The 27,613-nt window shown below is 44.1% G+C and overlaps 1 protein-coding gene across 2 annotated transcripts in view; it reads right to left on the reverse strand.

Moving 5' to 3' along the window:
- The window catches only part of EPB41L4B (erythrocyte membrane protein band 4.1 like 4B), a 910,607-nt gene that overhangs the window by 60,904 nt on the left and 822,090 nt on the right, over nt 1-27,613 (reverse strand). For both annotated transcript variants that reach the window (XM_073630789.1, XM_073630788.1), the window contains 3 exons: nt 14,803-14,910; nt 9,913-10,039; nt 7,095-7,172 (listed from right to left, as the gene is read on the reverse strand). In XM_073630789.1, coding sequence (XP_073486890.1) covers nt 7,095-7,172; nt 9,913-10,039; nt 14,803-14,910 — 313 coding nt within the window. The remainder of the gene's footprint in view (nt 1-7,094; nt 7,173-9,912; nt 10,040-14,802; nt 14,911-27,613) is intronic.

The following is a 27,613-nucleotide window of genomic DNA, read 5'->3' on the forward strand; positions in this document are numbered from 1 at the left end:
GACTACCTGAACCGGAACCGGAGGAGAGCATGGATCCAGAAAAGTCCACGACAGGAACGAGTGAGAGATCAAGGGGGGACATATCTGGGACTGTCTGTAAATATTTGCCTGCAGAGGTGTTGAGAGACTCGGAGATAGATTCTCTGTCAGATATCTCCGGTGATGATTTGTTTGAGACAATGTCACAGGAATTATTGTGGGCCCAGGGTGAAGATATCGCTTCTGCCATTACTTTCTCGGAATAGATAGCCATGGATTCTGAGAAGACATCACTAGTGAGGAGCCACACAGCCCTACCAAAGAGATATTGTCTAATGTTACTGGTTCGTTTGAGTCTGAACTGATGCCCATCGGATCTATGGTGCGCAAATCTCCTAATTCTTGTGTGCCTCCTGGTCTGGGAAAAACCAGAGCTTTACCTAAACTAGCCCAATTGCAGAGAGTGCTCTCCAAATGAGTTGCTACAGAGTATGGTCTGGAATTTCCTTATGTTACTCAAGAAGTTATGCAGGAAATCGAGGCCTATCGAGAACAGTGGTACCGTGAAGCTGTTTGGGACTATTTGTGTGTACCAAAGCCTTTCCAGAGAGCTGGTTATTCTGCTATGATGCATGAACGGTTCAGTGGGTGTTTGCTACATTGGAATTACGGTCGGCACATCTATGCTGACAAAGTAGTCATTTGCAGACCTGGAAAAGATGATATCGTTTATTTCATCACCACTGTGGATAAACAAGGGAAGAAACTGACGCTGCCAGATCCCCGGTTCTATTGGTGATTATGCAAAGGGACTGTTGTTTCTACTTTGCCAAAGAAAAGAAAACTCTGGGGTACATAGATAGTGTCAGGGTTGATGAGAACTTCGTGGTCAAGAGGTTTCATCTACCTCAGCATTTCTATACCCAAAGACTCTTTGTTATGTCAGACTTCTGCCGCTAAATGGTGGGATTCGCCCAGAGATAGGGATGGACTTTTAAGTTACTTTTGGTTCATTTTACATTTAAAGGAAAATGTGAGGAAGAAAGTTTCATTCTCTTGATAGTGAGGCTTTGCTCCTAAATTGATGAGTAACTTTGTTATGTGATTTCTGTATGTATAACTTTGTTTTTCAGGTAACAAAAGATCTTCTATCAAGTTGCTAGCATGGGGGCGGTTAGATAGATAGTGAGGTTGCTGTAACATGACTGATGTGAATATACTGTTGATTAATGTTTGAAATTGTCACATTCTTCTTTACTGTCTTTCTTCTTTCCCATCCAAGTTTGGGTTCAGATACCTACTCTCAGGCTTGAGAGTCATTTCTTTTGCAGACATTGAGGACACCGTCTTTTGTAGTGGGGGGAGTATGTAGCGCCCTGCTCCTGTTGATCAGGCGCTTGCATGTAAATTTAAGGGGTTATCTGTTCTGTATATAGTTCAGATTTAATCTGTGGCTAAACTAGCTTCTGTTCCAGCATTGGCTGTGTTGCGTGTAGTTCCACACTGTTGTCTGTAGGTGTCGTTGTCACCACAGGCTAGTGTTGGAAGAGCAACAGGCTGAAGTGTATTGAGTGCTCTTCTTTCTCAGAAGTAACCCAGCAGAGGTGGTCCACCGCTGTGCATTCTGGGAAAGGGTACTTAAGGGGCGGACGCCATATTTAGGTCTCTCTTACCTCCTGGCCCTCCTGGCCTAAGGTTTGTGACAACCTCTTTCCTGTCCCGGGACCATGCTGGTCCGAGGCTATGTTACTTTAAGAAGTCCCAGAAGTCACCTGGGGCTTGTTGGTTCAGAGGTGGTCCTGAGCTGTCTAATCTGCGGGAAGAAGCCAAGCAATTGAAAGATCCAGGGGAGGACTCATCTTGGAAAGGACCGTGTGAAAGGCTGGTAATTCAAGAAGAGCCTGGTGACTCAATTAGAGGATGCATTCTAACTAACCTACCGCACAGTACTGCCGGGTCGGCTTAAAGGTTCTGGAACTGTGTTGCTGTTCATCTAATATTAAATCCTGTGGCAGAGGATTGTTCATCTAATACTACATCCTGTGGCAGAGGATGGTACAACCATTTTTGTTTTTCTCAAGTCTGTGGCAGAGAATTTTCATCCGTGCGCCATTCTGGCTGCTAGGTCAGTGAGAGAGACCTATCCGGGTGGGCAAAGATCTGTAGACTGAAAGTGTGTTTGTCTTCAGGATCTTAAATTCCTCAGTGATCTGCATAAGGTATTTGAACTCTCCTGCAACTCCCTTTCTACCTCTTTACTGCTACTTCCTAAAAAGTTTTGCAATAAAGCATTGGAAACAGAGCAAAGTGACTGGTGCATACATTGGTGGGCGTAAGGCCTAATATAAACTCTAATGGGGTGTACACACGGTCGGACTTTTTGACCGGACTGGTCTGACGGACGCCGACGGACCAAATCCGGCGAACAATCCAATCGTGTGTGGGCTTCACCGGACCTTCAGCGGACTTTTCTAGCCGCAAATCTGACGGACTTTAGATTTGGAACATGCTTCAAATCTTTACGTCGTAACTCCGCCGGACCCAGGAATCCGCTCGTCTGTATACTAGTCCGATGGACAAAAAAACGACGCTAGGGCAGTTATTGGCTACTGACTATCAACTTCCTTAATTTAGTCTGGTGTACGTCATCACATACAAATCCGTCGGACTTTGGTGTGATCATGTGTAGGCAAGTCCGGTCGTTAGAAAGTCAGTCGAAAGTCCGCCAAAAGTCCGTCGAAAGTCTGTCAAAAGTCTGTCGGACAGGCTGTCGGACTTTTGTAGCTGAAAAGTCCGACCGTGTGTACATGGCATTAGTCCCGTATATGGTGGAAATACAGGTAAGAGGATGACGGCAAAGACTCAAATAAAATCAGCAGCTCCTTCGGGGGATAGTGCTACAATAAAAACCTTCAAATATATATCGAATACATTTGGAAAATAAGTTTTACCAACTTAAAAAAATTGAGTAAGTTACAAGTTAATATCACTTAAAACTAAGTAACTAAGTAACTAAGTCACTAAGTCATTAAGTAATACGGTAGCACAGTGGTGTAGTGGTTAGCACTTTCATCTAACAGAAAAAAAGGATTGCTGGTTCAAATCCTGACAATGACACTACCTGCCTGCAGTTTGCATGTTCTATCCTGTGCCTGCATAGGTTTCCTCCCACACTCCAAAGACATGCTGCTAGGGTAATTGGCTCCTGTGTAAATTGGCCCTAATATGTGTATGTATGAATGTGAGTTAGGGATCTTAGATTGAAAGCTTCTTGAGGGCAGGGACTGATGTGACTGTACAATGTATATGTAAAGTGCTCCATAAATTGACAGTGCTATATAAGTACAGTACTTGAAATAAATAAGTTAATGTATGTGTTCCTAACCTAAACTTTTCTATAAACTGCAAAAATTGATTTGGCTTTACTTGAACCTGTGGTCTAGAAACTGGAAAACTGAGTTGGCTTTACTTAAAACAACAAAGTTGAAATCATGAAAAGTCTAATGAGTCAGACAAAAATATGTTTAGTTGACAGTACTTAAAGAAAGATGATGCAAATAGTTGCCTCAATTTTGTTGAGTAGACCCAGCACAATATTTTTTACAGTGAATAAAACAAAAACAAAAACCCAAAGTACTGTCTGTTTCCTGACTCTGGAGTGACTGTGAAAATGTGGTGTGCCTGGCTGTGCAGGGTGGAGGATCCCAGCTCATCTGCAGCTCCTTAGGGAGTGCGCTACACCTAAAAGTACTCAGCAGCTACACTTATGTAAACTGTGCTATATACAAAGTGCTGCACCTTGCCAAAAGTGTGAGAAGAGTTAGGTGGCATCCAGGGTTCTTGCCTATACAGGTTGATGGGCTCTAGGATGTTTGTTCTGAATAGAGAAATCTGGCCTTTCAGTTTTATCTAAGATTGACAAATCCTTGTGTAGCCATGCCCCTTATAGGGGTTGCTGAATGTTGTGGTTCACCTGTCACCCTGCCCAACCCAGCATCCATCTCTCAGGCACTCAGAGACACAGAACAGTCCATAAGCTTTGTTTTTTATTTGAGATGATTGAACTTGGTTGGGAAGAGAAAATTATGGGATGCCCAGAAGATTCAGACTAACTTGCTTGGGACTATTATATACACTCCTGTATATACACTCCAGTCTTCTCTCCAGCACAAACACTTGCTTAAGACCTCTTTTCCTTCCCTCCTCCAGCATTTCACTTGCTGCATAACGTTACTCCTACTCCAGCACTTCCTTTGCTGCAGACTTTTACTCCTCCAGACTAGCTAGCACTGCATGGTTAGGCACTAACTCAGCCAGGCCTTAGTGGATTGCCTTTTGCAGGCAGAGGCCTCTGGCCCCTATGGTGTGGAAATGGTTCAGGTGCTAACTGTCCTCTATTCAGCTACCAATCCCAGATAGCTCTCTTCAGGCCCTGCCAGCCAGCCTCGCTGCAATGACCTCTCTCCACTGCCCTTCCCACAGTCCACTCTTCTGGTTCTGCACCCATCTCAAACTGCAAACTCCCAGTTCTCCGGACTGTGCTTCACTCATCAGCCCTCTTGGCTGAGACCAGTTGTCCTCCCTGGAGTCTCTTAGCAGTGTTCTCTCCCACTGTGCTCTCCTTGCTCTCTGCTCCAGGATCTCTTCTCTCCTCCTGGATGCACCGAGCCCCAGCCCAAGGTCACCCCCCCAGACTGGGGAGCACCCTGTGGTCCCCGACATCATCCCCATTCTCTCACTCCAGCACTTCCACCCGACAACTCCTCCTCAGCTGGACTGACCCTGGGTATTTAAGGAGGCCTGCCCCCTGCCAGTCCAAGTTGGGGATTAGTCAAGGCTCCTCAAAATACCCTAGACAGCTCCACCTCTCCTCCTCTCTTTCTAGCACCTTCTAGAAAGAAGAGGGAGGTGACAGTGATGCTACCTGTGAGTCATCCAGCCCTGTCCTGAGCCACTCCCAGCCTAGAATGAAATCAAACAGGCCTAGCCAACAGCTAGGCCTGCCTAAATTTTCCTACTCTGCTAGAAAAATCCTCATTCTAGCACCTACCCAACTAGAGGGTTCTACACTTGTATAGGTCCTGGACTCCAGTTTGTAGAGTATTGGGTGGGATGAAGCCTCCAACCTTGGGTCCATGGTCCTCTGATAATCAGAGTTTTAATACCTTTTTAGTACAGGGGCGGAATATAGTTTAGGACTCCACCTGGGAGACAAAGGCAGTCTCCACCCAGGAGTCAGGATGTAGGTCAGTGAATGTGTTTGAGAAGCATCGGACAAGGGCCTGAAGCCTGTGAGGCCACAGAATGCCAGGACTTTTTTGGTGAATGGACTGCGCTCTTGAAAGTGCTACATTTGAGCAACTTTCTGCAATATATATTCATTGCACATGCATAAAGTGTAACTGCAGCCAATATTTTTTGATCATGTGAGAAAGGCTTAAAACCTCTATTGGATATTTACTGCTATCTGTGATCCTGCTGGGGAAATTTACTGTCACTGTGACTGTACAACCTGGTCATTAAGCACTTTGTGAAGAAGCTGTGCAGATCCCAGTCAACAATACACAGTGAAGCTCTACAAGGATTGGGGACAGCATAGTATAGAATATGAGAGGGATAATAAGCTGGGGGGGGGGGTTTGAAGATTAACTGTACTAAAATATAATTGTCATTTAAGTATTTATTAATGCAACTTTTTATAGCACACCCAACATTGTTTAAGCCCCTCACGTCAGGCCAATTTGACATGCGATTTGACAATCAGGACCATCTGAATTGGTGTTAAGCCGTCTTTGCAGTTGAGGTCGAACCCAAACACTTTAAATTTTTATGCAATCAGTCAGGCCCTTGCACTACACCGAACCCACTGATTGGCTCCCGCTGTGTCCAATCGCAACGGGAGCGGGTCGCTGGCGGCGTGCGTGCGCGCAGCAGACCTGGAAGTGCAAAATCATGTACCTGTACGCGATTTTGTGCAGAGGAGCCGCCATCCCACAGTATACGAGGGGCGGGCGGCAAGAAGTTAAGATAAATCTAAAAGAAATTGAACAAGAAAATTGTATAACGTATGGCCAGTATTTTGAGTTGTATTATTTCCTAAACTCAGTAAAACTACTGTTAATATTGGCTGTTCCTGCCCTGCATATACCTCTCTAGTGTTGAGGGAGTGGTTATTGGGAACACTGGTGGTAGCTTGGCTAGCCAGTTTCTTCATCTGCACTTTGAAAATGCGTGCCTGGCAAAAGAGCAAAAGAAATAAACAAAAAAGGACATCATATCTCTAGTAAAGTGGATGTTACATATAAGGGTTCATTTACTCCACAGCGCATGTGCCTTAATTATTATTATTATTATACAAGATTTATATAGCGCCAACAGTTTGCGCAGTGCTTTACAACATTGGGGAAGACAGTACAAATACAATACAATTCAATACAGGAAGGCTCAGAGGGCCCTGCTCGTTACAGCTTACAATCTAGAATCACACAGATTGTTGGGCATTGAGGCACATAAAAAATAGGTGCATTATTTTCAAAAAGCAGTACATTGCAACGCAAAAAAAATTTGCACTGCAGTGTATGTTGCTCATTACACACCAGCTAACACCGTATGTTGAGCTTAACGCTCTGCATTACAAAGCCCTTATTCAGTATACGCTGGGCTGTATGTTCCCTCTTCCACATCACCTCATTTTGTACATTCCCTATTCCATACCATCCTTTTCTTTACACTGTGCTGTAGATTCCTTATCTGACATTCGGTCATTCTGCACCACCTCATACCGTATGCTGTGTATTCCTTGTTCCACACTACCTCATTCTTTACACCTTATTGTGCGTTCCCTGTTCCACAACTTTTCATTCTGAAAGTTCTGCATTTTGTCCCATTTCATAAGTTGTGCTTTTCTTTTTGTTATTCGCACTGCCCTACTCGATATGCTGTGATTTTTTTATTCAAACCCCACTGACTGCTTTGTTTATACCTGGTATTTGGACTTTCAAATTGCTTTGGCATGTTTGCACATCAGTAAGGCCCACTAATGTTGACCCTTCCACGAAAGGGGCATACAAACAGCATTGCTCAACTCAACTCTACCATTACAAATGAGAACTTACCATTGGTGTGGCTTCTGTGAAATCCATCAGAAGGTCACCTGGCTCTAATGTGAATGAGCTGTTTGCTTTACTAGGACTCTGTAAAATAAATTTGTTCATGAGAAATGCAACTGCAGTCATCTTTAATACTATAATTTAGTATGATTACTGATTCACAAATAAGCATGTATGCTGAGCAAAGTACAATATTAGTTTCTATATTGCATGACATCATAAAATTGCTGGTAAGCATTAATGTGAACTTGTGGCCTCTGGTAGGGTCTTGCATCGGCATCAGAATCTTAAAGTGAAGCTAAAGGCAAAAATGTATTGTTTCTTGTTAGTTTTTATTAGGGTGGAGAGGGATTAAAACACCCATTGGATTTTTATTGCCCTCTGTGCCCCCCGTTAGGGATATTCACCCTTTCTATTTATTAGGTTTACTGTTATCATTGAAAGCGAAAGCAAAAGTACATTCCAAAATGTTGGTTTTCCCAAGAACAGTAATAGAGGGAGAAATCTTCCAGTGGGGACACTAGTTTTGGTGACCCTCATGGCAACCAGGGATTCTTTCAGTTTGAAGTTATTTCCTCCCCCTAATTGTTTTGGTTATGGGACAGGAACTGAAGGGAAATCTCACCAATGGGACACAGATGACAAAAAAAACCCTAACAAGGGTTATAACCCTCCTTTACTCAATCTAAATTAAAAAGTTCTGCCTTTAGTTTTACTTTAATGCAAGCAACTCTTGGTAACATGCATCCAGTTTATGCCCAAAGAATCCCAAAACCTTGAAAATACACAATGCAAAAAAGCATCAAGAGCTACTATTGTTAAGTGGCTGCCCCTTTCTACTTCCCTCTCAAACCTATTGACTATAGTGTGTTGTCAATCTCAGGGGCACATACGGAGGAAGAGGGTTTCCTTTCCTGTCAGAACTTTGTTGGTGCATTAGAACTCATTCAACTGCATAAAGAAGCCTAATATGTGATACTCTGTGAAGAACGAATAGCTCCCTAATAAAAAAAAAGCACATTCAAAAAGTAATGTGGATATTTTGGAAAACAGGACATATTATAGGTAAAGAGCTTAAAAATAAGTACTTTGAGACACTGGTCACTATTTCCTTTAATCACTTCAGCCCCGGAAGGATATGCCCCCTCAATGTCTAGGCCATTTTTTGCGATACAGCACTGCATCGATTTAACTGACAATTGCGCGGTCGTGCGACACTGTACCCAAACAAAATTGATGTCCTTTTTTTCCCACAAAGAGAGCTTTCTTTTGGTGGTATTTGATCACCTCTGCGGTTTTAATTTTTTGCGCTATGAAGAAAAGCGACAACTTTGAAAAAAAAAATAATATTTTTTTATATTACATATCCCAAAAAAATATATATAAAAAAAACACATTTGTTCATCAGTTTAGGCCAACATATATTCTTCTACATTTTTGGTAAAAAAAAAAAAAAAAATCGCAATAGGCGTATATTGATTGGTTTGCGCAAAAGTTACCACGTCTACAAACTATGGGATAGATTTAGGGAGTTTTATTTAGTTTTTTATTGTTTTTACTAGTAATGGCGGCGATCTGCAAATTTTTAGCGGGACTGCAACATTGCGGCGGACAAATCTGACCCCAAATTACACTTTTTGGGGACCAGTAACATTATTACATTGATCAGTGCTATAAAAATGACACTGTCAGAGAAGGGGTTAACAGTAGGGGCGATCAAGGGGTTAACTGTGTTAACTGGGTGTGTTCTAACTGTAGGGGGGATGTACTATCTGGGACATGAAAGAGATCACTGTTCCTGATCACTGGAAACAGTAGATCTCTGTCATGTCATCTGGCAGAATGGGGAATCGCCTTGTTTACGTAGGCAGTTCCCTGTTCTGTCTCTCCTCACCATGGTCGCAGATCACAGTGGACATCGAGTCCGACACACCCATGAGCACGCTCCCGCAACTGCGCCTGCGCGAGCCACCATACAGGTACGGCAGGAGAGCCGACCTGCCACAGTATATCTACGTGAGCTTGTCAGTTAGTGGTTAACTATATAGACTAATGCCGCGTACACACGAGCGGACATTACGGCGGACTTTGCCCGGCGGACTTTTTGATGTACTTTCCGACGGACTTTCTGAATGAACGGACTTGCCTACACACAATCCACCAAAGTCCGTCGAATTCGTACGTGATGACGTACGACCGGACTAAAACAAGGAAGTTCATAGCCAGTAGCCAATAGCTGCCCTAGCATGGCTTTTTGTCCGTCGAACTAGCATACAGACGGCGGACTTTTCGACCGGACTCGATTTCAACGGATAAATTTTAAACAAGTTTCAAATCTAAGTCCGTCCAACTTTTGAGAAAACAAAGTCCGCTGGAGCCCACACACATCGAATTGTCCGACGAAATCCAGTCCGCCGGGCAAAGTCCGCCGTAATGTCCGCTCGTGTGTACGCGGCATTAGTGTATGCCCAATCAAAACTTTTTAGATGGATGGTGATAGAATGGAGAAGGATTCCCCAGACATGATGTGATGTGAAATCTCCAACGGTTACATGGACAGAAATAACAATACTTTTTTGGTAGAGTAGGGGGAGGTTAGAACCCCTGGCAGCTTTTCTGTGTGGTCTGTGCAGCCTCAATGCAGGTTTGTTTTCTTACTTCCTGTCTAGCAAAACCATTTTCACCAGCATGTGAGGGTAAGCTCACTATACCACAGAGGCTGTAATACTTCCACATTCTTTTCTAAAAACAGAAAGTTTTGGCAGTGCATACACTTCAAAAGCTTTATAACTCTAAAATGTAGATGCATTATTTCGATTTATACCTTCTCAACTGAGGAAGCCTGAGAATTTCCACTGGAAGCCAAGAGAAGGGCAGCTCTCTGCTCTGCAGCAGATTCAGCAGCTACTGCAGCCAATGCTGGGGGAAGGTCATCTTCATCACTATGATTACTGATGAAAAAATGGAAAAGTTGTTACCACAAGTTCCTAAAAATTGCCCTCATTTTCACCTTCACATTTTATATTTTCTGAATATACAGTATATACAGTGACGATGCTTTAGAGCCACCCAGAGCAATTCTTCAGTATAGAGCAAAGACTGCTGATAAATCCTAGCAGAAGTTATTTTTTTTTAATCCTTTGACTGCCAGGACTATGCAGTTTACTAGGTTACACTTTTGTATTTCTATTGGCAACATATGTTCAAATATTTACAGCTGTACACACAGTAGTCTTACTGGTCTAAAGCTACCCACTTCTAGCTTTTACTTAAAAAAAAAAAAAAAAAAAAAATATATATATATATACAGTATATATATAAAATGTGCTGTACACCAACACTTGTGTGACTGTTCTATTTGAAAGAGAGCCTAACAAAAAGTGATATAATTGTTTATCAACTTATGGCCTTTATATTTGTAGCACACGGGGGTGGATGCCATCTCAACCAGGTGCCTTGTTTATCTTATTCATTAGGTGTAAGGTATTCTTGTGTTAAACTAACAACATTGAATGGAGAGCATTGGTTAATTTCCCTTTGCCATATTATGTGGCAATGGCCAACCAGAGGTCCCCAAACTATGGCCCTCCAGTTGTTCAGGAACTGCAATTCCCATCATGCCTAATCATGTCTGTAAATGTCAGAGTTTTACAATGCATCAAGGGACGTGTAGTTACGCAACAGCTGGAGGCCCGTAGTTTGCAGAGCCCTGAAGTATTAAGATTTCAGTCTTTGCTTTGTTCTCTAAAATTATATTTCTGAAGCTATCTTTTATTGATATCTTAGTTGGAAGTCAAACCTTATTGTTATTCATCTGTGCACAAGTCATTTTGTTTGGGTGCTAACTGAGGCTTGGTATTCCTCCTACTCCAAGAGACATTTGTGATGCAAGGGAGCAGCTGGGTGAGGGTGAAAACAAGAGGAGAGTGTCTATTCTGGCCTGCATTGAACAGCCCATCACCAGACTGTTGCATAGAGATGGGCTGAACAGACCCCTGTTCGGTTCGCACCAGAACTCCCAAACGGAGAAAAAGTTCTGACCTGAACGGCAAACCCTATTAAAGTCTAGGGGACTCGAACTTGGAAATTCTAAAGTCCCCATTTTGAAGACTTATATGCAAACAATTGGCCATAAAAAGGTATGGGCACCCGGGTACTGCCCTGGGGGACACGTATCAATGCAAATTTTTTTTTAAAAAGATCGTTTACAGGAGCAGTGATTTTAATGATGCTTAAAGTACAACAATAAAAATGAAAAATTAATTTAAATATAGTGCCTTGGGGGTCCCCTTAGTCTGTCTGTAAAGTGGTGCATCTGTAGCATGTATAGAACATGCTGCAGCAAAAATGACATTTCTAAAGAAAAAAAAATGCATGAAATGACATTTAAATTTCCGGCAATACAATACAATTGCCGGCAATAGAATGAAAAAAAGGCATGGGGTCCCCCTCAAAACCCATACCAGACCCCTATCCGAGCATGCAGCCCGGCAGGCCAGGAAAAGGGGGAGGATGAACGAGTGCTCTGCCCCCCTCCTGAACCATACCAGGCCACATGCCCTCAACATGGGGGGGGTTGGTGCTTTGGGGCAGGGGTGGGCACTTTGTCCTCACCCAAAGCACTTTGTCCTCATGTTGATGGGGACAAGGGTCTCTTGCCCACAACCCTGGGCTGTGGGCAGGGGGGGTCTGTGGGCAGGGGGCTTATCAGCATCTGGAAGCCCCCTTTAAGAAGGGGACCCCCCATGTGAATGAGTATACACATTCACCAAAAAAGTGTCAAAAAGTAATAAGAACACAGAGACAGTTTTTGGCAATTCCTGTAAAAATACAAAACAGTGTCCCCTGATGTAAATCCACCATCAAACACAATATCCGCCGAACCCAAAAAAAAAAAATCGCTCCTCCTTTAACTAAGACAAACCACTAAATGCCTGGTTTGCCATTTCACAGTTCTTATATAGGTAAGGGCGATGCCACCTGGTGACCTCCCCTGGGGGTACCGCCCCCTTGTGATGTCACCGAACCAGCATACACTGGTCCGTGCTGTCACAAGGGGGCGGTGCCACCAGGTGATGTCTACAGGTGGCTCCGCCCTTACCTATATATAGGAACTGTCAAACGGCAAGCCAGGCATTTGGCAGTTTGCCTTAGTTGACAGCGGAGCGATTTTTTAAAAACTTTTTCGAGTCCAGCTGTGATGGCGGCATCGTGATTGACGATGGATCTGCCTCGGGGGACACGTTTTTAATTTTTTTATTTTAATAAAGAAATTGTAAAAACTGTCTCTGTGTTTTTATTACTGGCTTGGTATGGTTCGGAGGTTGGGGGGGGGGGGGGCGCTCGCTCGCCCCCCCCCTTTCCTGGCCTGCCATGCTGCATGCTCGGATAAGGGTCTAGTATGGATTTTGGTGGGGACCCCAAGCCAGGGTTTTTTTTTTCCACTGTCAGCCACTGTCAGCGGGGAAGTCCATTGACAGCTGATGACTCATCGGTTATTAAGGACACCACTGCCGGCTTCCTGGCCCGCTCCTTAACAACCAGCTATTCACTGCCCCCTGATTGGGCAAAGCTTTGCTCAATTAGAGCCCAGAATGCACTGTGCATCGTGCAGTGCATTGCAGGGCGTTCGGAGGGGCGAACACACACATTGAACGCCCCTCAAATTTGGGTGTTTGCCGAACGGGCGAACAGGTGATGTTCGGGCCAAACTTTTGCTCGGCCCTAACTGTTCACCCAACTCTAATGTTTCAGTCTTTGCAGAAACAGACAGAGGGTTTTAGTGGACCAAAATAAGCCAGAATGATTCATTTAAATCTAACCTCCCACAATAGTTATAAAATGAAATAAAAAAAAGGAAAACATTTCTTACTGCCACTTAAACTAAGATTAGGCCAATATCTATTCACAACTCAAAGCAGTCATTTAAGGATCTTGGAAAAATATTGTGGATTTTCATATTTACAGTATATGATGGTTAAATATCTAAGTCAATTATTAGGCCTCTAATTAGAGTGACATGAAATCTGTTAAAATAGTGTTTGCATAATTGTTATATTTTTAAATACACCTGTCATAATTGTTCAAATAACCAAATTTTTCCAGTATGACTACATTAAAACAAGTACTTCTTTCTCACAGTTCTTTTATATGATGCACATTGTTCTACTTCACAATGGCACATTGTTTTATGCTCTGCACATAGAGGTGATACAACAGTTTCTATAAAATTACTGAATGAATCATTGTCCCTTTACTGGCCAAAATGATTTTCCTTCCTTGTTACAGCTCACATTTTCAAAGTATTAAAAAAAAAAAAAAAATTATATATATATATATTCATACTTTTTTATGTGAAATTTCAGTTGATGTAATTCTATTTTGAGAATTTTTATAACCCAACATGGAATTTAAATAATGGTATAATGACAATTTAGGAAGCCTATAGCTTTGTTTTGGTGGTATCCTCTTAATAAAAGGTATAAGCCAGTGATGGAAAAGTATATGTCCCTGTGAAATTATGTGGCAGAATGAGATTAGTAATACAGCTTTTTTTTTGGTATATTTTATGGATGCGAATACATTTTAGGGACTCCTTATTATCTTCATATAAAGCTTCCTTTTTGAGAGTACAGATGAAGATCTGATGATTTTTTTCTACTGCATAATTCAGAGAGCCATTCCATACATACAGCTGACAATGAAACTGACTATTTAAAAAAAACATTTTGACAAGGTTGACAGCTCTGGTGAACTCTTACTGCCTTATCCAATAAGTTATTGTGGTTCTGTTGTCTGATCAAATTTGAGCACATCTATGCAGTACGTTAACATGTGTTATGTCACACATCAATGTGCATTCCATTAAAGCAGTCCATTCATTGCAATTGCACACCAAAAAGTACAAGGGGGCATATACAAAGATAGCACACTATTGCGCACAGCAATGTTTTACCACGCAGTGTACTGCAATGCAACAGTGTGAATCTGGCCTTAATGACTAGGGGGTCATTTATCTTTGTGGCCATAACAACATTTACAGCTTTATTATTGGTCAGTTTACATTTTAATAACGTTCTAACCACTTTTCATTTTAATAAGACAAATGGGGAATAATGTTGGTAACTGAAGTTAGAAGCTAATTGGCTACCATGCAAAGCTGCACCAGCTTTTGCATTCTTCAGTTCTAGTAACTCAACCCCAGTATCTATAGGAGGTGCCAAAGATGAAACGGTTTCTGGTACAATAAAAAGTCATGGATCATATGCATAATAATTACTCTCAATGCTTTCAGATGGCCAGTGTGAAATAGGACCAGAGCTAGACATAGCAGATAGTTTTCTCCAAGCACCCAGGCCCCTTATATCCAGTTCTCTTTGCTACACTATTGTGAACATCGGAAATTATCTGAAATGCCATTGATGTGGTTCATGGAACCGTAAGAGCAGCCTGTGTGTACAAGGTACATATTACTTTGGAACAAGACAATTATTGTTCCGTTGGCTATGGTAATATACTTATTTTATAATAATTTTAGCACCTAATTTTATACTAGAAAAATATACTAGGTCATTTGTTCACTTATTTGAGTTGACCCAACTAAAGCTAAACTTTGGCAGTCATACAAATGTAATAATAGTCAAATAACAATTTTGTTCTATATAAATAAGGATATGGTGTAGCATGCATATATTCACAAAGTTTCACAACTCACAAACTATATTGTCTTGTCAACTTTTTTATTCTTGGTGGCCGGGTTTCTTGCTTGCTTGAGGATGATCCAGTAGACTGTATACTCTCAGCACGGGTAGATGCTGGACTCCTGTGTAAGAGAGTACTTTTTTGATTACAATGATATATGAGAAACTTTTGTTGCATCTACTCAGCTTAGTAGGGAAGGAATGGTTATCAAAATACGATGACCATCATACAATGACATAAATATGACTAATGATGACTGGGCTATATGCTACTTCTGTGTTACTGTTCATTACACTTTATCAATAAAGTTTATCTAAAGCCATTTTCCTTTTTTTTTTGTTTTGGATATAGTGTTAAAGTGTTAGGGCCTCTGTCAGACTCTTGTTGCTGTCTATGTCCCTGTTAGGGAGATTCACTTTCTCTTGTCTTGGTAAGGGAAAATTATTTTTTTTAGCTGTCACCAGAAAATAGGAGGGGGCATTTTCTTTAAATTCAAATTCAAAAGAAGTATTTTTTTTTCACTTTGAAGAGATTTCCTTATGTGCAACAACATATTTGGTTTAAAGTGCTTTTTCTAAAAAAAAAAATCTTCCTCTGTGATTAGCTTTAAAAGTGTTCCCCAGCCATGCTGACACACTCCCCGTGCTACAGTATATGTTACAAGCAGAGGTGGAATTTTTTATTATTTATAGAGCAAAATAGCAAATACATGTTTATTATACTATTTATATTATTATTTGTTTTATGAAAACAAAAATACTTTAATGTTTATAGTTTTTCGGTTTAGATACACTTAAAATTCCTTTTATGCTAAAACATGTATCCAGTTGTACCATGATGACAAATGTATGTTTGTCCTTGTTAAACACCAGTCAGATAGGAATGTCTGCACAGCATACAGGACATGTATACTGTACATTAAATATTGGCAACATAGAGACCAGCCTAGCATTTCAAATAACAGTTTAATTCAGAAATCTTCAGGTTTAATCACACAGTTCATCAGAGTAGAAAGTGCTTTAGTGCAGCAAATCTATCTGTGATAGTTTAGTACCTAAAAGGAAAATCAATTTTAAAAAGAGCATGTAAACATGCAACATATCATTACCATCTCTGAGCGTTGTGTAAACCCATTTTATAATGAATAACAGGCTGCCACTCTGTCACTGTAGAGCAATGTAGTTAAAGTGGAACTAAAACCTCTTATCCTTTTCAGTCATGGAAACTGCCATCTTAGACTTGTGTTTGGTCTGCAACTGCTATGGTGCTGCACATGTGATCAATTATGATTTCAACTATTTGATGGTTTGACAGTTTGGTTGAGAGTACAAGCATGTGTGACAGTTATGCCGCGTACACACGAGCGGACTTTACGGCAGACTTTGCCCGGCGGACAGAATTTCGTCTGACAATTCGATCGTGTGTGGGCTCCAGTGGACTTTGTTTTCTCAAAAGTTGGACGGACTTAGATTTGAAACATGTTTTAAATCAATCCGTCGAAATCGAGTCCGGTCGAAAAGTCCGCTCGTCTGTATGCTAGTTCGACGGAAAAAAAGCCACGCTAGGGCAGCCATTGGCTACTGGCTATGAACTTCCTTGTTTTAGTCCGGTCGTACGTCATCACGTACGAATTCGACGGACCTTGGTGGATTGTGTGTAGGCAAGTCCGTTCATTCAGAAAGTGTGTCGTAAAGTACGTCGAAAAGTCCGCCGGGCAAAGTCTGCCGTAAAGTCCGCTCGTGTGTACGCGGCATTAGCATTCCTGGCATGCTGGGAATGTAACTGTTTTGTGAAACTGTTGAATTGATGGGTTTAGTTCTGCTTTATTAATTGGTTAAGCAGCAGGGATGAGCTGAGGAATGATCCTAGTCTGAACCCATCTGAGCTATTTTCCCAGGAAGCTATCACCACCACCACCACCACCAGTCATGTATATAGCTGAGGCATTCCCCACCCCAGAGCTACACACATACATGCCCCTTGTATACATGTGACTGCGGAGCGGGGAATGCCTTGTCCATTTTTGGCTGGTGATGTGCAGCAACTGCTTCCTGGTAGAATAGCTCAAGTGGATTCAGAGCTCATCCCTATTCGGCAATGAAAAAGCGTTGGATCAAGTGTAGGCAGGTGAATGTGGATCCACAAAACAGAATCAGTGTAGTCAATAGGGCTCCACCCTCACTAGGAGAGTCATACTGCAGGAGACAGCAGTGTATGTATAGACACACTAGTTGTGTGTCTGTGTTCTGGCCTGTCTTACCATAAAGACCGGCAACCTGACCCGGCTGTCGCCTGAGAGTTGAAAAAGTCTGTGAGGAAGACTGAGGGACTGAGTAGCTCAGAGGCCGTTCTTTGCTCCTGTATTCTGTGTGGAAAACTTTTAAACAAAAGTGGGCTGAAAATCCTTAAACAAATGTTTAGTGACAAAGTCCTTGCACTTCTACCCTTGATGCTAAATATTTACGAATGTAATATTAAATTCAGTATTTTGCTGTAATGTCTGAACTAGAAAATGCCATAACTGGTTATTGCTTTGCAATAGCTTCTGCATTGTCTCACATTTATCCAAATCTACATTTCAACTGCTTTGATCAAGGTCCACATGTCATGAAATGGCTTTATATGTTACACACAATTGACCTGATTTAACCACTTCAGCCCTGGAAGGATTTACCCCCTTCCTGACCAGAGTATTTTTTACGATTCGGCACTGCGTTGCTTTAACTGACAATTGCGCGGTCGTGCGACTTTACACCAAAACAAAATTGACATCCTTTTTTTTCCCCACAAATAGAGCTTTCTTTTGGTGGTATTTGATCACCTCTGTAGTTTTTATTTTTTGCACTATAAACAAAAAAGGGGGGACAATTTTCAAAAAAAGCAATCTTTTTTACCTTTTGCTATAATTAATATCTCCCAAAAATATATAAAAATATAGGTTTGTTTACTTACCGTAAAATCCATTTCTCTGAGTTCATTGACAGACACAGCCTTCTTTATTCAGAACGGTAGGGTTATATCATCTCTGCAAGAGTAGAACTAGGCAGAACAAAAAAACAACCCCTGGCTACGCCCATGGCTGTCCTCCGTCAGTAAATAACCCCCTCCCTGCTCTAGGTATTCAGTTTAGTAGCAAGCAGTAATAGAAGTATCAAAAAACTCCATAGAGGGGTGGGTGCTGTGTCTGTCAATGAACTCAGAGAAACTGATTTTACGGTAAGTAAAAAATCCTATTTTCTCATTTGTTCATTGACAGACACAGCCTTCTTTATTCAGAACGGTAGGGTCATTCCAAAGCAGTGCTGAACATGAGGGATGGGACAGCGAAAAATCCCAAGGCTAACACAAAAGCCAACTAGGTAACAGGAGCTTCACACAGGACAAGCTGGAACCCAACCCGAACGATACCCCTTCAAGAGGGATTAGACCCTCTTAACAGCAGCCTGCAAAAAGCTTGCGACCAAAAAAGGCACTCGCAGATGCCAACTCATCCACTTCCTAGAACTTATGAAAAATGCGCCACGAACGCCTGAAGACAGAAGGCCCAAGACGCACTAGGCGCCAGAGAAGAATGCGCCGTAATAGGGAAAGCAGGAACCCGATTCCTGACAGAATAGCCCAGAGTCATCATCTGTCTGATCCATCTAGAAGAAGGTCGCAGAAGAAGCAGACAGCCCCTTTCTTGGCCTGTCTGTGAGTACAGAGAGCCTGACCTCCAAAAGACTCAGTGGCTGACAAATACAACCGAATCCCCCAAACCACATCCCGGGCAGATAAGCCAAATTCCTTGGGATGTGTTTCCAGGGACACAAGAAAGGAAACACAATGTCCTTGTTCAAATGGAAACCCAGGGACGGAACTATAGAAAAGGGCGAAGCACCGCCTAAACCTGGGTAAGGTGAACGAGAAGATAACGCCACCCTTTTCGACACCCTGTGAGCAGAGGTGAAAGCCACCAAGAGGCCACCTTCAGAGACAGAGTAAGCAGTGCAATCTCCCGATATTTTGAGAGAGGGAGAGAGAGAGTGGCTCCCGGAGAACCAAAAACACCAAGTTCAGATCCCACGGCGGTAGAAAAAGAACTCGCCGGTGGAAACAAACATCTAACCCCTTCAATAAAGGTACGCACCAGGGAGAGCGAGACCAGGGGATGCTGAAGACGACAACTCAGGCTGACACCTGGCCCTCGATGGTACTCGAGGCACATTCCTGCTAAACCCCCCGTAAATGGGGGTTGGAATTGGAGCCACCTAGAAAGAACAAGGATTCACACCAGGATATATGCGCTCTCCACACCCGGAGGTTAAAACCTCCTAAAAGATGGTCTCCCTAGCCATCAACAGTGTCGGAACTGCTCAACACTGCCAGGCCGTTAAAACCAGTGACTCTAAGGCAGGATGGAAGAACGGCCTTGGGACCATAGATAGGTCTGCAGAGGGCCTACCTGCCAGACAGAAAAATAAAAAACGCAGCATGCAACTTCTGGAGTTTGTCCAAGAGAAGAAAACACGCTGGCCAGATCTGCATTCGTGATGTCGATAGAAACCAGAAGGTCACCATGATGAAGGGGTGCTACCGCCATGCTAACGGACTCCATCCCAACCTTCTGTACCCACACATGGCAGGTCAGAGCCTTAAACTGTTCCCGAAACGGGAACCGTGACAACCACACTCTGCAGCAGTGGAGCTTGCACATCCCCCCACGGAGAACAGCAAGCGGTCCGGCAGTAGACGCCCATTGGAAGTATTGACATCCAGGGTAGCCCCCAAAATACCTGTCTAAGCACCACTGAGGAGACCTTGGAAGCTCAGCAACCAGGGGAACTACGGCCAAGAGGCGTAGCTGACATACTGCAGCGCCTAGGCCATAGGTCCGGCAATGCAGTAAAGGCAGGGGCATTCCCAAATGGGTACCTCACAGCAAGTTTTTTTTAGAAACACAAATGCACTCTAGACCCTCCCAGTCTTCAAGGACAATATTGTCAAGATAAGAGGGAAAAGGGAACGTTTTCGCCGCGCAAGGCGGCTTATGAGGTATCGGCTCCCCGCCGTAGCCAGCGCTGCATCCCCCATCTTGAAAGGTTCCTGCACAGATGTAATAAGTGCGATAACCAGCGCTTTTTCGCGCCATACTACAGTCATCCTCACTCCCTGACAAGATAGGGACCGTGGTCACCACCCCGCAAGGTGGGCCATGTCCTCAGAGCCAGATAGGAGACGGGGGAAGGGCAGGGGTGCCATATACTAGGCTATATGCCTAAGCACTACTCCAAAAAACACAGGGGGAGGGGGCCACCAACTGGAACCCCCCCGCATGAGGTCCACATATGGGATGTCGACCGAGGGGGCACAGACCAAGGCCCCTTTACAGGGGGCACAAATCAGAGCCCCTAACAAGGGGCACAGACCGGGGCCCCTCACAGGGGGTGCAGACCAGGGGCCCCTCACAGGGGGCAAAAACCAGGGTGCCTCACAGGGGGTGCAAACTGGGGCCCTTCACAGGGGGCAAATACCGGAGGCCCTCACAGGGGGCAAATACTGTGGCAAATACCAGAGCCCCTCACAGGGGGCACAGACCGGGGCCCCTCACAGCGGGCACAGACCAGGGCCCCTCACAGCGGGCACAGACCAGGGCCCCTCACAGCGGGCACAGACTGGGGTCCCTCACAGAGATGCTGATCCAGAAGGCCACAGAAGCCGTGGTCCATTAGGTACAAAAACGCGGCCCAGTAGGCCGCAAAAGCTGCGGACTAAATGTTGGCTGCCCATTGCGAGCGTGTAGCACATGGTGGTACCGGACCGCCCGACCGGACAGCCGGTCGGTTGGCCACAAGGCCATTGCCTAAACTTTCGGACATCCAAGCCAGTAGGCCGCAAAGCCGCGGCCTAAATTTTTGCCCGTGAGTATGGGTGGCTGCAAAGCCGCGGCCTAAATTGCGGCAACCACTCACCTCCCAGGCCCAACCCTAGATGCCCCCCCAGTAACAACCGAAGGTGGAAAAGGGGAACCATATCCCAAAGCCCCTAGGCCGGGAGTTTAGGCCTCACCTGGGATAGAGGGGGGAGGAGGAAGGGGGGTGGAGAACCCCAGAGGGACCGACCACCCCAGGGAGTACCCACACCCCAAACCACTCCAGGGAAGGAGAGGAGGGGACCCCTTACTTACCTCTCCAGCGAAAAGCGCGGGTAACGCTCCCAGACAGATTCTCCTCGCCACCGAAGTGGGGGGCTGTCAGCCATGTGGAATGCTGTGACACAGGCCGAGACCTGGTCGTATGCGACCTCGCAAGGCATTTAACTCGCAGGGCCAGCCCCTGTCCAGTGGGGCTATATTGCAGCTGACCTAGCGTGTAGCTGTGGTCTGCGCGCGCTCGCTGGCCAGACTGGGGTGACCACTGGATCAAGCGTCCAGCCCGTCGCCCAGCCCGGCAGTTGATTGTAGATCTCACTGGAAAAAATCCAAGAAAAAGAGAAAAAAACAACAAAAAATTCCCAGGACTAGAGATCCAAGCAGGGAACTAGGTCCTTACTCCTGACTAAGCAGAAAAAAAAACTGAATACCTAGAGCAGGGGGGGGCTATATACTGACGAAGGACAGCCCATGGGCGTAGCCAGGGGTTGTTTTTTTGTTCTGCCTAGTCCTACTCCCGCGGAGATGATATAACCCTACCGTTCTGAATAAAGAAGGCTGTGTCTGTCAATGAAGGAATGAGAAAAATTTTTTTTCAGGCAAACGCTGATTAGCCATCAAGCTAAATACATGGCGCTCATGGTCTGGCCCGGTTAGAGAGCTTACCTCCCTAAGGTACTGGTCTGTGTTTTATCCTCATGCTGCACAAGCAGACCACCAAACTGCACCTATACTAGGCTATCAATTAATATTTCCTACCTGCCAGTACCGTGTTGCTATATAATCTGTGGTCTCTGGATGAGACCTGGGAAACCGTGCTTGCTGGCTTTTCCTGACATCTCCTATCTTGCGTCTGTTTCATGCAGAATTTCATGTGCTCCTGAGGAAGCGTGCTCCTACGCGCAACATGTCGAGCAACTAAAAGTTCATGTATACCCGGACTCACAACCTGACCCACAAGTTTGCTTGCTCACACCTTCAACAGAATCACCACTACGGGAATTTAATTTCCTTACTGCTGGTTATACTACCAGCTCTACGTATTGTATGAAGTGGGGCTAAGGTTGCGTGCGGGATATATATTATTAATCCTACTGAATTTTATATGCCTTTACATGTATTTGTTGTTTCTATTATACGAATTTTGTACTCAATAAATCAACTTTATCATTTTTAGAAATTCTACCTGTGTGCCTATAAAATCCATTCCATAGTTTTTCTAGTATCTATATAAATTTTTTCCTGAGTTTAGATGGCACCAACAAAAAATTCTACATATTTTTGGTAAAAAAAATCGCAGTAAGCGTATATTGATTGGTTTGCGCAAAAGTTATAGCGTCTACAAAATAGGGGATAGATTTATGGCATTTTTATTATTAATTTTTTTATTAGTAATGGCGGCGATCTGCGATTTTTATCGTGACTGTGACATTGCGGCGGACACATCGGACACTTTTGACACTATTTTGGGACCATTGTCATTTATACAAAGATCAGTGATATAAAAATGCACTGATTACTGTGTAAATGACACTGGCAGGGAAGGGGTTAAACACTAGGAGGTGATCAATGGGTTAAGTGTGTCCTAGAGAGTGATTCTAACTGTAGGGGGGATGGGCTCACTGCAACATGACAGAGATCACTGCTCCCGATGACACGGAGCAGTAGATCTCTGTCATTTTGCTAGGCAGAACAGGGAAATGCCTTGTTTACATAGGCTTCTCTCTCTGTTCTGCTGCTCAGTGCCATGATCGCGGGACACCGGCAGACATCGAGTCCGCGGGACCCATGGGCACAGTCACGCAGTATGCATCGGGCACACACCCACTAGCCCGCAAATTAAAGGGGACGTACAGGTACGCCCATTTGCCCAACGCTACCACTGTGCCGACGTATATCGGCGTGCGGCGGTCGGCAAGTGGTTAATATAGGTAAACACACAAGAGCTGGAAAATTTTCTTTAGCATGTTTTTATTCCTATGTATTATTATGATTAATTGGAGACCCTGCGGAGGTAATCCATTCATTTTTTAACTAAAGCATACACTTGTAGAGATGCACACTGATAAAAATGATTTTGTTGGCTTGTAATTTTAACACAATAATTGTATCATTTTCAACAAATAAATAAATGTTAATTAATTTACTTTGATATTTTAAGTACTTTACTTAATTTTCATTAGTTCTTAAAACACACCTTTTACATTTACAAAAATAATGTATAATATTGAGTAATCTAGACAAAACTTTTAAGGTATGTGCATTTCCATATTCTAATCGAGTTACATTTACTTAAAAATTACCTTTTCTTTTGACTGAAATTTAAGCTGATTTTTGCCAAACGTGCAACCACCGAGTTTTGACGTTGTAATTTTAAAGAGTTTGACGTCTTTTGGAACTTTGAAAACCTGCACAAGGCAGTTCCCATATGTTTGAGGCCCATCAGGACAAAAGAGCACCACCAGTGACAAGAATTTTTCCAAGTCACTACAAAGCCATGCAAAGATATTAAAAGGTATAGAATGAACATTGAACAAATTATCGTTCACATGCTTTAAATGTTGCTTAACATACCATCCAAAATGTTTGTTTTATTTGCCGATTAATATATTTATAATAAATGGACATACATCCGTTGTATACACCTATTGAGACAACTCATTTGTGCGCATGCAAAGTTTGCGCTTACTGCATTCGGCAGAATGCAACCAAGATGCAGCATGAGGGACCGCCGGTTGTTAAGCTTAAAAACTGTTTTGTGCCACAAAATGAATGTTTCTGCCATTCGGTTTTGGAGTTGCATATTAAAAGAGAAGTAAAGGAACATTTTTTTTTTAATTTCATACTTACCTAGATGGATGCAGCATCGCTCCAATGCTGTATCTGTCCCCTGGCGCCTCTGAACTGAAAACTGAGGGTTCGAACACCGCCGATGGCTCAGTTCTCACAGCTCCCCGAGCAGAGAGCTGCAGACTGTCAGTCACAGCTCTCCACTCTGCTTCCTCCTCACTCACCGGAGAGCGCTGAGATGTGGAGGGGCGGGGAGCGGCTGTCTCAGGCTCTCAGGGGCTCGCTGAGAAGCTGAGAGGGGTGTCAGTCCAGGCACCTGGCAGATCCGAACTCACATTCGCAGGATGACGTGGTGCCTGGACTGACATTGGGGACCTCAGCAGAGAGCATACTTCAGCCCGCTCTCTGCTGAAAACAAGTCACAGGAGTGCAAAACGAATTGCACTCCTGTGATCCATAGGAGAAGTACAGCCAAACAAGCTTTGGCTATACTTCTCCTTTAAATTTTAGATTATGTGACCACAAGCCCCACCCAATTTTCACGTTATTAAAATGTAAAAAAATATAGCATTATTGTGCTGAAAAAATGAACGTTTGTGCCGTTTAGGTTCAGAGATATTACTCATAATAGTTGCTGAAACCCCCCCCACACATACACTTTGCACCCCATGCTATTACATTTTTTAAAAAATTATACCATTTGTTTGTGCTGATTTGTGCCACAAAAATGAATGTTTCAGCCAGTTTGATTTTTGAAATATTAGAAATCAAATTCAGATTATGTAACATCAAGCCTGCCCACTTTGCACCCAATGTTATTAAAATTTAAAAACAAAGATAGCGTTCATTTGCACTGCATCTGTGCTGATTTGTGCTGCAAAAACAAACCTATGTGCTTGTTTGGTTTCAGAGATATTGCACATTATAGTTGATTAAACCTCTCCCACTTTGCACCACATGTTATTACATTTTAAAATTAATTATACCCATAAGGACCTTGACTTGAACCTGGGACCAGGCACGTTGCGACAGGACAGGCAAAACAAGCAATTGCTTGGGGGCCCGAGCTGGCCTAGGGGCCCCAGCCGCGCTGCCGGCCGCCGATTCCCGGTGTTGCCAACCGCCCGCCCGTAAATGTCCGTTACGGGCAGCGGTGCCCGTAAAAAAGATGGCCGCGAGCCGACCATGTAACTGCGCATGCGCCGTTCTGAAGCCGGCCAGGCTCAGGAATGCTCGTACTCGCTCAGGCGGGCGGCGAATGCGCAGTAACTTAATGGTGCCACCCGGCGCCATTTTTTAATAGATTCCAGAGAACACTTGTTCCTGGCTAAGACACGGCAGCCGTGTTTTGTGCACTCACCGTAGGCGGAGGAGTCGAGGGGGGGTAAGTGAGGCGTAGAGTGTGACACTGGGGCAGAGGATGACATTACTGGGGACAGCAGCTGACAGTACTGGGTCTGGGGACAGGCGACAGAGGATGACATGGCCTTACTGGGGGGAGGGGGAGTGAAGCCATGGCATGCAGGGGGACAGTGAAGGACACTGATGTGCTGCCCTGTGGACTGTGGAGAGGTGAAAGGGAAGCAGCACAGGAGCAGCACACACTGGTGTGTAGACTGTAATATGATGGTGGACAGAGGAGGAGGCTACTGTGAGGGGGTGAGGAGGACACTATCATGTCCGCAGCCTCTGTCCCCCTCCTGTAGTATGTCAGCAGCCTCTGTCCCCCTCCTGTAGTATGTCCGCAGCCTCTGTCCCCCTCCTGTAGTATGTCCGCAGCCTCTGTCCCCCTCCTGTAGTATGTCCGCAGCCTCTGTCCCCCTCCTGTAATATGTCTGCAGCCTCTGTCCCCCTCCTGTAGTATGTCCGCAGCCTCTGTCCCCCTCCTGTATTATGTCCGCAGCCTCTGCCCCCCTCCTGTAGTATGTCTGCAGCCTCTGTCCCCCTCTTGTAGTATGTCCGCAACCTCTGTCCCCCTCCTGTAGTATGTCTGCAGCCTCTGTCCCCCTCTTGTAGTATGTCCGCAGTCTCTGTCCCCCTCCTGTAATATGTCCGCAGCCTCTGTCCCCCTCCTGTAGTATGTCTGCAGCCTCTGCCCCCCTCCTGTAGTATGTCCGCAGCCTCTGTCCCCCTCCCTCCTCTTCAATTGTTGAAAATGTTCAAATGTTATGCACATTATATGCAACAGCAGTATATGCACTGTAAACCTTTTTTATTTATATAAAGTGTTGGTGAACTTAAACTGTATCACTATGCTGTGATTCCTGTAGGCTATGTGTGCGTGCGGGGGGGGGGGGGGGTTGGGGGGCCTCCATGTCCATTTTGCTTGGGGCCCCCAAATTCCTTCAAACGGCCCTGCCTGGGACCTCAGCTATGTTGGGCATTGACTCTGCTTGCTGAGCCACTTGGAATGCTGGACCTGAATGATACTGCTGTAAATCTTATTTGCTTTGAACATTGGACTCTTTGCTTCCCCCACGAACTTCCTGATTGAGGCCATGTTTCTGCACTTCCTGGTTGCCAGAATAATGTGCCTTCTCCAGCCCATATCTCACTTTTGTCTCTCCTGCTGCCATCTGTATCTTTGCTATTATTCTTTACCGACATTTAGCTTGCTCCTCGACTACGCTTCTGCTTAATCCCAACCAGCAACTATTCGTTACTGACCTTTAAGCTTGTTCCTCGACTATGCTTCTGCTTGATCCCAACCTGCAACTATTTGTTACCGACCTTTGGCTTGTTTCTTGACTACGCTTCTGCTTGATCCCTATCTGCTATATCTGCTACTGGACCCCGGCTTGCTCACCTCCTGGTTGGGCAATCCTGAGGACCATGACCTGGTGCTAACACGCTGAAAAATCCATCTTCACCAGCAGGAGTTCTGGTGAACACCGGTTAGTACTTAGATTCTGTACCTCAAGTGAGCCTGTGACATCTGCCAGGGTGACCTGCCTGTGTTCCTATCCTGCTGGTTCCTGTGTGAGCTTTCACTGCTTTAGCAACTGGTCTTCGAACCTGACCCCTTAATCGTGACAATACTATTTGTTTGTGCTGCATTTGTGCTGATTTTATACCACAAAAACAAACTTTCTGTTTGTTCCATTTTTGAGATATTGGACATTCAACGTTCACACTTTAACCACTTGCCGACCGGCTCACGCTGATATACGTTGGCAAAGTGGCACGGGTGTGCAAAACAACGTACCTGTATGTCGCTGTGTCATCGGAGGCTAGCAGGCGTGGGAGCGTGCCCGCGGGTCCTGCAGACTCAATGTCCGCCAGTGGACCGCGATCATGACACACAGAGGCAGAATGGGGAGACAAGGCATTTGTAAACAAGGCATTTCCCTGTTCTGCCTAGCAACACGACAGGGATCTACTGCTCCCAGTGATGGGGAGCAGTGACCTCTGTCATGTTCTAGTGAGCTCATCCACCCCTACAGTTAGAACACGCCCAGGGAACAAACTTAACCCCTTGATCGCCCCCTAGTGTTTAACCCCTTCCCTGGCAGTGACATTTACACAGTAATCAGTGCATTTTTAAAGCACTGATCGCTGTATAAATGCCAATGGTCCCAAAATAGTGTCAAAAGTGTCCGATCTGTCCGCTGCAATGTCGCAGTCATGATAAAAATCGCAGATCGCCACCATTACTAATAAAAAAGGTATAATAAAAAATGCCATAAATCTATCCCCTATTTTATAGACGTGATAACTTTTGCGCAAACCAATCAATATACGCTTATTGCGATTTTTTTTACCAACAATATAAAGAAGAATACATATCAGCCTAAACTGAGGAAGAATTTTTCTTTATATATTTTTGGGGATATTTATTATAGCAAATATTGATTTTTTTCAAAATGTTCGCTCTTTTTTTGTTTATAGCGCAAAAAATAAAAAA

This window comes from Aquarana catesbeiana, linkage group LG05, assembly GCF_042186555.1.
Source record: "Aquarana catesbeiana isolate 2022-GZ linkage group LG05, ASM4218655v1, whole genome shotgun sequence".
Taxonomy (NCBI): Eukaryota; Metazoa; Chordata; class Amphibia; order Anura; family Ranidae; genus Aquarana; species Aquarana catesbeiana.